At 40.2% G+C, this 12509-nt stretch overlaps 1 protein-coding gene across 1 annotated transcript in view; it reads left to right on the top strand.

Moving 5' to 3' along the window:
• Positions 1-12509, top strand: part of LOC127432763 (signal peptide peptidase-like 3) — a 77330-nt gene that overhangs the window by 41971 nt on the left and 22850 nt on the right. The window contains exons 6-9 of the mRNA XM_051684172.1: positions 4223-4335; positions 4494-4600; positions 8714-9068; positions 9433-9542. Of these exons, the coding sequence (XP_051540132.1) occupies positions 4223-4335; positions 4494-4600; positions 8714-9068; positions 9433-9542 (685 nt within the window). The remainder of the gene's footprint in view (positions 1-4222; positions 4336-4493; positions 4601-8713; positions 9069-9432; positions 9543-12509) is intronic.

Raw genomic sequence — 12509 nt, 5'->3', positions numbered from 1 at the left:
CAGATGTAGCCAGGGCAATAAATTGCAATGTCCGTACTGTGAGACGCCTTAGACAGCACTACAGGGAGACAGGAAGGACAGCTGATCGTCCTCGCAGTGGCAGACCACGTGTAACAACACCTGCACAGGATCGGTACGTCCGAATATCATACCTGCGGGACAGGTACAGGATGGCAATAACAACTGCCTGAGTTACACCAGGAATGCACAATCCCTCCATCAGTGCTCAGACTGTCCGCAATAGGCTGAGAGAGGCTGGACTGAGGGCTCGTTGGCCTGTTGTAAGGCAGGTCCTTACCAGACATCACTGGCAACAACGTCGCCTATGGGCACAAACCCACCTTCGCTGGACCAGACAGGACTGGCTAAAAGTGCTCTTCACTGACGAGTCGTGGTTTTGTCTCGCCAGGGGTGATGGTCGGACTCGCGTTTATCATTGAAGGAAGGAGCATTACACCGAGGCCTGTACTCTGGAGTGGGATCGATTTGAAGGTGGAGGGTCTGTCATGGTCTGGGGTGGTGTGTCGCAGCATCATCGGACTGAGCTTGTTGTCATTGCAGGCAATCTCAACACTGTGCGTTACAGGGAAGACATCCTCCCTCATGTGGTGCCCTTCCTGCAGGCTCATCCTGACATGACCCTCCAGCATGACAATGCCACCAGCCATACTGCTCATTCTGTACATGATTTCCTGCAAGACAGGAATGTCAGTGTTCCGGCATGGCCAGCAAAGAGCCCAGATCTCAATCCCATTGAACACGTCTGGGACCTGTTGGATCGGAGGGTGAGGGCTAGGACCATTCTCCCCCAAAAATGTCCAGGAACTTGCAAGTGCCTTGGTGGAAGAGTGGGGTAACATCTCACAGCAAGAACTGGCAAATCTGGTGCAGTCCATGAGGAGGAGATGCACTGCAGTACTTAATGCAGCTGGTGGCCACACCAGATACTGACTGTTACTTTTGATTTTGACCCCCCCTTTGTTCAGGGACACATTATTCCATTTCTGTTAGTCACATGTCTGTGAAACTTGTTCAGTTTATGTCTTAGTTGTTGAATCTTTTTATGTTCATACAAATATTTATATATGTTAAGTTGAAAATAAAAGCAGTTGAAAGTGAGAGGATGTTTCTTTTTTCCTGAGTTTATACACACACACACACACACACACACACACATCTGTACATTATGGCCAAAAGTTTGGGATAATGTACAGATTTTTCTCTTATGGAAAGAAATTGTTACTTTAATTCACCGAAGTGGCATTCCACTGATCACAATGTATAGTCAGGACATTACTGACGTAAAAAATTACTATTACAATTTGAAAAACTACTTGAAAGAGTTCTCATCAAAAAATGAGATGCAATGACAGCTTTGCAGATCTTTGGCATTCTAGCTGTCAGTTTGTCCAGATACTCAGGTGATATTTCACCCCATGTTTCCTGTAGCACTTGCCATAGATGTGGCTGTCTTGTCGGGCACTTCTCACGCACCTTACAGTCTAGCTGATCCCACAAAAGCTCAATGAGGTTAAGATCTATAACACTCTTTTCCAATTATCTGTTGTCCAGTGTCTGTTTCTTTGCCCACTCTAACCTTTTCTTTTTGTTTTTCTGTTTCAAAAGTGGCTTTTTCTTTGCAATTCTTCCCATAAGGCCTGCACCCCTGAGTCTTCTCTTTACTGTTGTACATGAAACTGGTGTTGAGCGGGTAGAATTCAATGAAGCTGTCAGCTGAGGACATGCGAGGCGTCTATTTCTCAAACTAGAGACTCTGATGTATTTATCCTCTTGTTTAGTTGTACATCTGGCCTTCCACATCTCTTTCTGTCTTTGTTAGAGCCAGTTGTCCTTTGTCTTTGAAGACTGTAGTGTACACCTTTGTATGAAATGTTTAGTTTTTTTTTTTTTTTTTTTTTTTTGGCAATTTCAAGCATTGTATTCTAGAGAAAGCTGTTTCTTTTTTGCCATTTGTGACCTAATATTGTCCTTAAGACATGCCAGTCTATTGCATACTGTGGCAACTCAAAAACAAACACAAAGACAATGTTAAGCTTCATTTAACGAACCAAATAGCTTTCAGTGTTTCTGTGTTTGATATAATGGCAAGTGATTTTCTAGAGCCAAATTAGCAATTTAGCACGATTACTCAAGGATAAGGTGCTGGAGTGATGGCTGCTGGAAATGGGGCCTGTCTAGATTTGATCAAAAATGACTTTTTTCAAATAATGATGGTGCTGTTTTTTACATCAGTAATGTCCTGACTATACTTTGTGATCAGTTGGATGCCACTTTGGTGAATTAAAGTACCAATTTCCTTCCGAAACAGCAAAATCTGTACATTATTCCAAACTTTTGGCCGCCAGTGTATATGTATCAGCAGTGCTGATTTAGGGCCATAAGCATGATTGTGAGTGTGATATTGCTTATATACAGCAGTTCAGTGAACAAGGAACTACTATCTTACACAACTGATCAGAATCTGCTGTTGATGGTTCAAACCAAATGATGCATCCAAGCCTCTTTAAAAACATCACTTCAGAACTACTTGTATCACAGCTTGGGCTGTTTCTAACATGTTGTTGGAGAAACAAGGATGTGTGTGTGAAAGAGAGTGAGAGAAAGAGAGAGAGATGTGGGGCATGTGCGATCAACTGTTGATGATGCTGTAGTCTGTTAGTCAGCTTTCTGAAGATAATGTCATTTTGGTGAAATGCATCCTATATTCTTAGTGGAAAAATAGCCATCCAAGCGGGGATATTCCTCCCTATTTCACTGGTACGCAATAGTCATTCCCTACTATAGAAACTGCAATCTCCTCCACCATTTTGTCCTCTCCAATGGGGAAAGTCCGGTAAGAGGTAAGCACCTTGATTTTGTGTATTTAATCAGTCTGTTGTGTCTCTCAGCTGTGATGAGCCTTAATGCTGAAGTTGTTAAAGCCGTTTAAACCTATTTCCTAGCTTTAGTAGTGTAGTCCTAATACGAGCGATTACAGGGTGTTGTTGAATATAAACACTGAGTGACGCAGACTCATTCAGTCACCAACTGGTTCATATTACACACAAAAATGGTCTTTTGCCTCCACCTGCTGGCAAAAATATGTAATGTCACAAAATGAAATGTAAAGGGACAGATATACAGTAGCTCTTAACACATCTGCACTGCTCTTACACTTTAGTTTAGAACGGCACGAGCACAAGCGGAGTGATGCACACAGTGAAGCATCCAAGTGCTGATGGTGTGAGACCATCAGTACTCATGGAACGTCTCTTGTCTCTTGTGTGTGTGTATGCATGTGTGTGTGTGTGTGTGTGTGTGTGTGTGTGTATAATTCTCTTTCTTCAGTAGGGTTCTTGTTCTAGCCTGTCCCCAGCCCTGAATTTCATGTGAATATCTACTTTGTGTTAAATGAGATGATTTACGTAAGAATGTTTTACAAAAGATTTCCACAGAAATGTGTTCTGCTTGTGTTTTAAGAACGAGGCCAAAAGACTCTTTATTTCTTATAGAATGTTTGAAATCTTACATAATTTTACTTTTAAAAATAAACATTTCAAAATTCAGAAGTCACCTCTTTCCTAGAATGACACCCTTCCTAACAGGATTTAATTGAGTGTCAGAAATTGATCAGGACTTGGGCAAAAATGTCACAGGAAGTGACAGATATTTTATATGGTGCCAAAAATGCCACTATAGTGTATTCTTTTTTTTTTTTTTTCTAACTCGTTATTTAACATTTCAGTGCACGCTATTCTAGGCTTATCTAGTTATGGGTTTAGTGCCTCTGCAGATATAACAGTTTGCTGTAGCTGTCATATATCTGTACTCTCAGACAGTGTGTTGTAAATATGATGTGGGTTTGATTTTATAGGTAACAGCCGAAACTGTTTCGAAATATTTTTTTTTATAACCTCATAATAGTTCAAAATGCCCCTATGCACCTTAATAATGTTAATTTCTGATCTAAGTTCATCAGAACATTTTCCTTTTGTTAGTAGGGATCAGATTTACAACATGGCAAATGCCTTCTCTCTATCTCTCGTTGCAGTCTTGAACCTTTTTTGTTTGCTTTTGGCGGAAAAATACTCTTGTGTTTTAATGGACAACACTGTTAGATATTAGTTGCTGGGGTGTGAAAGAGAGCCGCATGTCCCTGCTGGGCTACAGTCACAATGATGTGGTGTTAATAGTGTTTTCAGTGGGTCTCTTTTGTCTCCAGGATCTCGTTCGGCTGCTGTGGCCGCTTCACATTGGCGGAGCTGCTCTCCTTCTCTCTCTCTGTCATGCTGGTTCTCATCTGGGTGCTGACGGGGCACTGGCTGCTCATGGACGGTGCGTCAGCATGCTCTTACACCGTTTATGTGTGTGTGTGTGTGTTCTGAGAGTGTGTGAGAAACTATATTTAAATATGTTCCCTTGTTTACCTCTTTATCTGTGTGGTGTAGTGTAGTTTTATTTGGGTCTCAATGTTGTGTTCCTGTGTCCTGCAGCTCTTGCCATGGGTCTCTGTGTGGCCATGATTGCCTTTGTGCGACTGCCTAGTCTCAAGGTTTCTTGTCTGCTGCTGTCAGGCCTGCTCATCTATGACGTGTTCTGGGTAAGCAATTAATAAATCAAGACACACTGGTACCTAGGTTGGGTGGTATGACTTTGTATACCTTACATGAGAGTGAGTCATTTTAAATATCAGTACTGGTGGACAGTATATTAAATAATTATGTAAACCTGTTGTAATGCCTATTTTGTTGGATAATCCAGTGACTTTAGTTAAACATATCTCAAAACAGTAATATTTACAGTTAATATATGCACATCTGTGGCTGCACATTAGTTCTGTATTAAGAGAATAGTTCACTTAAAACACAACCTCATGTTGTTTCCGACACCGTAGTATTTTATTTCTTCCATGAATCACAAATTAGATGTTAGGCAGAATGGCCCATCTGCTCTTTTCCGTATATACCTAAATGTATGACGTTTCACTGATTATCTACCCCTTAGCCAGAGCTCTCAAATCTCATTTGCGCTTGCACTTATTCAAAAATGGTGCTTTAATATGCATCAGGGCAGGTTTTCTTATTGGTTGTCATCAGGGATGCACCGATGCAATACCTGATTGTTATCAGATCTGATACTGATGTTTTTAACCCAGTCGGGTATCGGTCCGCTCCAAATCCGATACTGTGTGTTTGTCATTAATGTCAAGCCCTAAAAATGCCATAAAAGAACCATATATACACCAGCAATCCATATGACTTTTGCATTATATGTGAAGCCTCTTGAAGACATAAGATAACTTTGTGAATCTCAAAAGGAATGCACCGATCCGATACCTAGATCGGCATTGGCTCCGATACTGAAGCTTTTAGATGGATCGGGTATCGGTCCGACGAGCCCGATCCAAATCCGATACTGTGTGTTAGTCATGTTCGTTACTGTCAAGCTCCAAAAATGACATAAAAGAACCATAAAAACACCAATAAAGCAGTTCGTATGACTGTTGCACTAAACTGATTATGCAAAAAAACAACACTGGTATCGGCCAATACTGAGATTTCCGATATCGGATCGGAAGAGAAAAAGTGGTATCGGTGCATCCCTAATCTGCATGCACAGCACGCTTCAGTAAATGAGCAGTGCTCACACATGCACGGGCTTATGACGTGCACCTGTTTTCAGCTCTCAGAGTGGCTCGCAATATGTGAGCGCTTCACACAAAGTACATTGCAGATGTAGATGCTCCAAAGTTCGGTTCGCTTATAACTTGTATTGAGAATGGAACTGCAGGAGAAATTCACCAGATCTTGAATGAACAGTACATAAAACTACTGTGAACCAGCCCATAAACAGACACTCTAGGTCACCGTATTCCATGTTCCATCAAAATAAAAGAAATTACAACTAAAATATATTACTATTGTATAATCATTCAAATATGTATTATTGTTATTAATAAAATATTTGTTATTATTATTATTATTATTTTATATATAAAAATACAATGATTTTTAACTTGACTGGGTTCCAAAAAAGAACTGTGACTGAAAAGTTGAGTGATATATACTGTTACAACTGAAGTGAAAAAGAAAAGAGGTCTGAGTCCAAATACAACTTAAAAAATGTTTAAAGAGAACTGGCTTCTTTTCTGTTGTAGACTTTTATTGGAATTACAGTTAATTTTGCTGCTGCATTATCCAGTAGACACTTTAAAAATAAAGTTTTTATTAAAAGGCTACACATTTTATGTAATCATTTTTTTCCCTCCATTTTATAATGAAACAATGTGTAGTTAGATGTTTTTGTTCTTTTAAATATAAAAGTGTACCCCCAATTAGTTCCGCACAGTGAGGTATAGATATTCTAAGCTAATTAAGAAAAAAACAACACTATATCGGATGGGTATCTGCCGATACTGAGAGTTCAGGTATCGTATAGGGAGTGAAAAAATGGTATCAATGTATCCTTAGTTCTATATTGTCATATTACTCTGTGTTTCTCCTTTGCTCTTATCACGTGTAAATGAGGTGAAGCAGTCCTGGCCACTAATAGCCATGCAGATATATCTTATGCGAAAAAAGGGTATTGCAAAACCCCTGCTGGTTGATGCGTTTCTACCATCACACAGTGTATACCATCATACCACCCAGCCTTAATGCCACCTTAAAACCTATAATGGCTGCTTTTGAGATTGTTACAAAAATATCCAAGGAATCCTGTAAACACTACATATTCATTTTTACTTGGAGCTACTACTAGGAGTTAAAGGGATAGTTCACCCAAAAAAATAATGAAAGGGAATAGTGACTGAGACTGTGAGTCCCTTTTATGCTAAGATCTCCTTTTGTGTTCCACAGAATAACGAAAGTCATACGAGTTTGGAACACATGAGGGCGAGTAAATTACAGTGTATCCGGAAAGCGCTTCACTTTTTCCACATTTTGTTATGTTACAGCCTTATTCCAAAATGGATTAATTTCATTATTTTCCTCAAAATTCTACAAACAAAACCCCATAATGACAACGTGAAAGAAGTTTGTTTGAAATCTTTGCAAATTTATTAAAAATAAAAAACGGAAAAAAATTCACAGCCTTTGCTCAATACTTTGTTGAAGCACCTTTGGCACCAATTACAGCCTCAAGTCTTTTTGAGTATGATGCTACAAGCTTGGCACACCTATTTTTGGGCAGTTTCTCCCATTCTTCTTTGCAGGACCACTCAAGCTCCATCAGGTTGGATGGGGAGCGTCGGTGCACAGCCATTTTCAGATCTCTCCAGAGATGTTCAATCGGGTTCAAGTCTGGGCTCTGGCTGGGCCACTCAAGGACATTCACAGAGTTGTCCCGTAGCCACTCCTTTGTTATCTTGGCTGTGTGCTTAGGGTCCTTGTCCTGTTGGAAGATGAACCTTTGCCCCAGTCTGAGGTCCAGAGCGCTCTGGAGCAGGTTTTCATCAAGGATGTCTCTGTACATTGCTGGATTCATCTTTCCCTCGATCCTGACTAGTCTCCCAGTTCCTGCCGCTGAAAAACATCCCCACAGCATGATGCTGCCACCACCATGCTTCACTGTAGGGATGGTATTGGCCAGGTGATGAGCGGTGCCTGGTTTCCTCCAGGCATGACGCTTGCCATTCAGGCCAAAGAGTTCAATCTTTGTTTCTCATGGTCTGAGAGTCCTTCAGGTGCCTTTTGGCAAACTCCAGGCGGGCTGTCATATGCCTTTTACTGAGGAGTGGCTTCCGTCTGGCCACTCTACCATACAGGCCTGATTGGTGGAGTGCTGCAGAGATGGTTGTTCTTCTGCTATCTCCACAGAGAAATGCTGGAGCTCTGTCAGAGTGACCATCGGGTTCTTGGTCACCTCCCTGACAAAGGCCCTTCTCCCCCGATCGCTCAGTTTGGCCGGGCGGCCAGCTCTAGGAAGAGTCCTGGTGGTTCCAAACTTCTTCCATTTATGGATGATGGAGGCCACTGTGCTCATTGGGACCTTCAATGCTGCAGACATTTTTCTGTACCCTTCCCCAGATCTGTGCCTTGATACAATCCTGTCTCGGAGGTCTACAGACAATTCCTTGGACTTCATGGCTTGGTTTGTGCTCTGACATGCACTGTTAACTGTGGGACCTTATATAGACAGGTGTGTGCCTTTCCAAATCATGTCCAATCAACTAAATTTACCACAGGTGGACTCCAATCAAGTTGTAGAAACATCTCAAGGATGATCAGTGGAAACAGGATGCACCTGAGCTCAATTTTGAGTGTCATGGCAAAGGCTGTGAATACTTATGTACATGTAATTCTTTTTTTTTTTTTTTTTTTTTTTTTGTATAAATTTGCAAAGATTTCAAACAAACTTCTTTCACGTTGTCATTATGGGGTTTTGTTTGTAGAATTTTGAGGAAAATAATGAATTTAATCCATTTTGGAATAAGGCTGTAACATAACAAAATGTGGAAAAAGTGAAGCGCTGTGAATACTTTCCAGATGCACTGTATGACAACATTTTAAAATAATTGCAACCACAAAAACATTTAACATTTTGACCAATCTTCTTTGATTTGCAATCCTCATCCCACCCGAGTGCTGACTGTCAAGACCTATTCGTCAGTGTCAAAAATCAATCCAAACATGCTTACTCAAGCTTGACCACTCCATCTCAGCACCTTAAAACAGCAGGGCAAGCCTGACTCATCTCCCTCCCTCTCCTGTAGGTCTTCTTCTCCGCCTACATCTTTAACAGCAACGTGATGGTGAAGGTGGCTACGCAGCCTGCTGACAACCCCCTGGACGTTCTCTCACGCAAACTGCATCTTGGCTCCGGCATGGGGCGGGACGTCCCACGGCTCTCTCTGCCCGGCAAGCTGGTGTTCCCAAGCTCCACCGGCAGCCACTTCTCCATGCTGGGCATCGGCGACATCGTCATGCCGGGACTGTTGCTGTGTTTCGTGCTCCGATATGACAACTATAAGAAACAGGCTACAGGAGAGGTGCCCGGCCCTGCCAATATGTCGGGTCGCATGCAGCGGGTTTCCTACTTCCACTGCACCCTCATTGGTTACTTTGTTGGTACGTGTCAAGGCATATCTGAACACACCCTCCCTTTCAGTTGTTGATTTGGATTGTGACTAATAGTTTGGATTGAACTTGTTCTTGCAATTAAGCACGACACTGTTGCGCTCCAAACAGGCACCTGCTGGTTCAATCCCCTCTCATAGTCTGCTGTAAATATATTTAAAAAAATGCTGTCTTTGCATTTTTCCACAGTCTTAATCTCAACAAATTCAATTAAGGTGCAGCACTGCCACTGAATAGCAAAATAGCAGGAAACACTGACATGACACTTCTGCTTTTGAGATTGACAATGTTACTAATTTCCTGTAACATGCTCAGTCATCTTCAGGGTTTTATTTGTTCTCTCTTTCTGTCTCAGGACTGCTGACTGCGACAGTGGCCTCTCGGATTCACCGTGCAGCTCAGCCTGCCCTCCTGTACCTGGTGCCCTTCACCCTGTTGCCTCTGCTCACCATGGCCTACCTGAAGGTACGTCTGTTTGTAGCACCAACCCCAGAAAGTCTGAACCCAGAGGGGTGCGAAATGTCCCATTTCTAAGAAAGGTCAATGCAGTGTCAACTTCATTTCCAAGAATTGGGATTTGTGTGCTTGTTCAGAAACAATGCAAAAGTCTACATTAGGTCATGGCTCGGTTATATGAGCAAGGTGTGTGCCATATCTATAACACTTTGCTGTATTATTTATTAACCCAGCACTCTAACACACACAAACACACCTGTGTATGTATCTGTGGGTACTTCACATTGCTTTTATTGAAGCATCAATTGTATGCTGGTTTCTTTTCACTGTGGCAGATGTTCTGTTCTGTATATTTCGTAATATAATCGGAAAAATTCTGTGTAGTGAAGTCACCGTGGCAACAACCTCTCCTGTCCATGGAAACGTTGAAGCAAAATGCAGTTGTGTGAACACTCTCACATTTAAGTCATCTAGCTGAAATGGAAACTTGAAAGAGTGGCTTTAATGTCAGTTGAGTGCTTACAAGTAAATACATGGTCTTCCTGTTTTTGACATCATGTGATCAAACAAATGCTCATTAAACAATATCCAAATAAAATTATGGTTAAAAAAGTATAAATGTGTATACATAAATAAATATATATATATATATATATATATATATATATATATATATATATATATATATATATATATATATATATATACTGAATATATTTAAATATCTATACAGTATATACTGTATGTATGTCTATGTATGTGTGTATATATGTGTGTGTGTGTGTGTTTGTGTGTGTGTGTAGTTGAAGTCAGAAGTTTACATACACTTAGGTTGAAGTCATTAAAACTCCTTTTTTTTAACCACTCCACAGATTTCAAATCAGCAAACTATAGTTTTGGCAAGTCGTTTAGGACATCTACTTTGTGCATGACATGAGTAATTTTTCAACCAATTGTTTACAGATGGATTGTTTCTCTTTTAATTGACTATATCACAATTCCAGTGGAGTTACATACATATGTAAATTCAGAAGTTTACATACACTAAGTTAACTGTGCCTTTAAGCAATTTTGAAAATTCCAGAAAATTATGTCAAGCCTTTAGGCAATTAGCCAATTAGCTTCTGATAGGCTAGTTGGAGTCAATTGGAGGTGTACCTGTGGATGTATTTTAAGGCCTACCTTCAAACTCAGTGCCTCTTTGCTTGACATCATGGGAAAATCAAAAGAAATCAGCCAAGACCTCAGAAAAAATTGTGGTCCTCCACAAGTCTGGTTCATCCTTGTGAGGGATCCTCAGGAAGGAGAAGCATTCTGTCTCCTAGAGATGAACGTAGTTTGGTGCAGAAAGTGCAGATCAATCCCAGAACAACAGCAAAGGACCTTGTGACAATGCTGGAGGAAACAGGTAGACAAGTATCTATATCCACAGTAAAACGAGTCCTATATCGACATAACCTGAAAGGCTGCTCAGCCAGGAAGAAGCCAATGCTCCAAAACCGCCATAAAAAAGCAAGACTACAGTTTGCAAGTGCACATGGGGACAAAGATCTTACCAAAGTCCAATTGAAAATTTGTGGGCAGAACTGAAAAAGTGTTTGCAAGCATGGAGGCCTACAAACCTGACTCAGTTACAGCAGTTCTGTCTGGAGGAATGGGCCAAAATTCCAGCAACTTATTGTGAGAAGCTTGTGGAAGGCTACCCAAAAAGTTTGACCCAAGTTAAACAATTTAAAGGCAATGCTACCAAATACTAACAAAGTGCATGTAAACTTCTGACCCCCTGAGAATGTGATGAAAGAAATAAAAGCTGAAATAAATAATTCTCTCTACTATTATTCTGACATTTCACATTCTTAAAATAGTGATCCTAACTGACCTAAGACAGGGAATGTTTTCTACAATTAAATGTCAGGAATTGTGAAAAACGGAGTTTAAATGTATTTGGCTAAGGTGTATGTAAACTTCTGACTTCAACTGTGTGTGTGTGTGTGTGTGTGTGTGTGTGTGTGTGTGTATATGTGTATATATATATATATATATATATATATATATATATATATATATATATATATATTGTAATTATATAATTTATTTTAATATAATTGTACATAACTATGAATAAAGTGTGTTATTTGTATCAGCTGATTTTGTGTCAGGTATGTAGTTGTACTTGTCAGACATGTAATGTGCAAACACGCTTTGAGATAGAAATGTTGTCTTCTGGGGTGTAGAGAAGCAGGTATGTGTGCCTAAAAATAGAAATGGACTGAGCAAATTATGATTAGAGCAAATTCATCGTTCTGTCAATGTGTTTTTCCTTGTGGGTGTACTGTATGTGCATTTTTAATTATTTGTGTGTTGAGACAGTGCTGTATGACCTCTATTGTGATTAGTGTGTTTTTGATATGACAATGTATATTGTCCAAAGATTAATAAGGTCTGTTGTTTTTGGTAAAGGACTCTGTGGCATGTGTGTGTTTGTGCATGTCTTTGTTCATGTGTGCGTATGTGGATGGGTGTGACCTTCGTGCCTGAAAAGAGGGCTAATTATGGAAAGATTGCACAGGTTTGGGCTGATTTGATAAGTACAGGTGCATCTCAATAAATTAGAATGTCGTGGAAAAGTTCATTTATTTCAGTAATTCAACTCAAATTGTGAAACTCGTGTATTAAATAAATTCAATGCACACAGACTGAAGTAGTTTAAGTCTTTGGTTCTTTTAATTGTGATGATTTTGGCTCACATTTAACAAAAACCCACCAATTCACTATCTCAAAAAATTAGAATACATCATAAGACCAATAAAAAAAAGGCAAATATCAATAAAACTTGCATTATATACCGTTTACAAATATGCAGATGTCTCGTTTAAATAGATGTCATTCACGAACCTCACGAAAATCCAGCGTTTCTTCCCGTCGAGCGCTCATCTAATATCTTCCTCTGAAATGCGTATTCTATCAGCCAGAATC

This window comes from Myxocyprinus asiaticus, chromosome 42, assembly GCF_019703515.2.
Source record: "Myxocyprinus asiaticus isolate MX2 ecotype Aquarium Trade chromosome 42, UBuf_Myxa_2, whole genome shotgun sequence".
Lineage (NCBI taxonomy): Eukaryota > Metazoa > Chordata > Actinopteri > Cypriniformes > Catostomidae > Myxocyprinus > Myxocyprinus asiaticus.
This window is presented reverse-complemented; position numbering and strand designations above follow the sequence as displayed.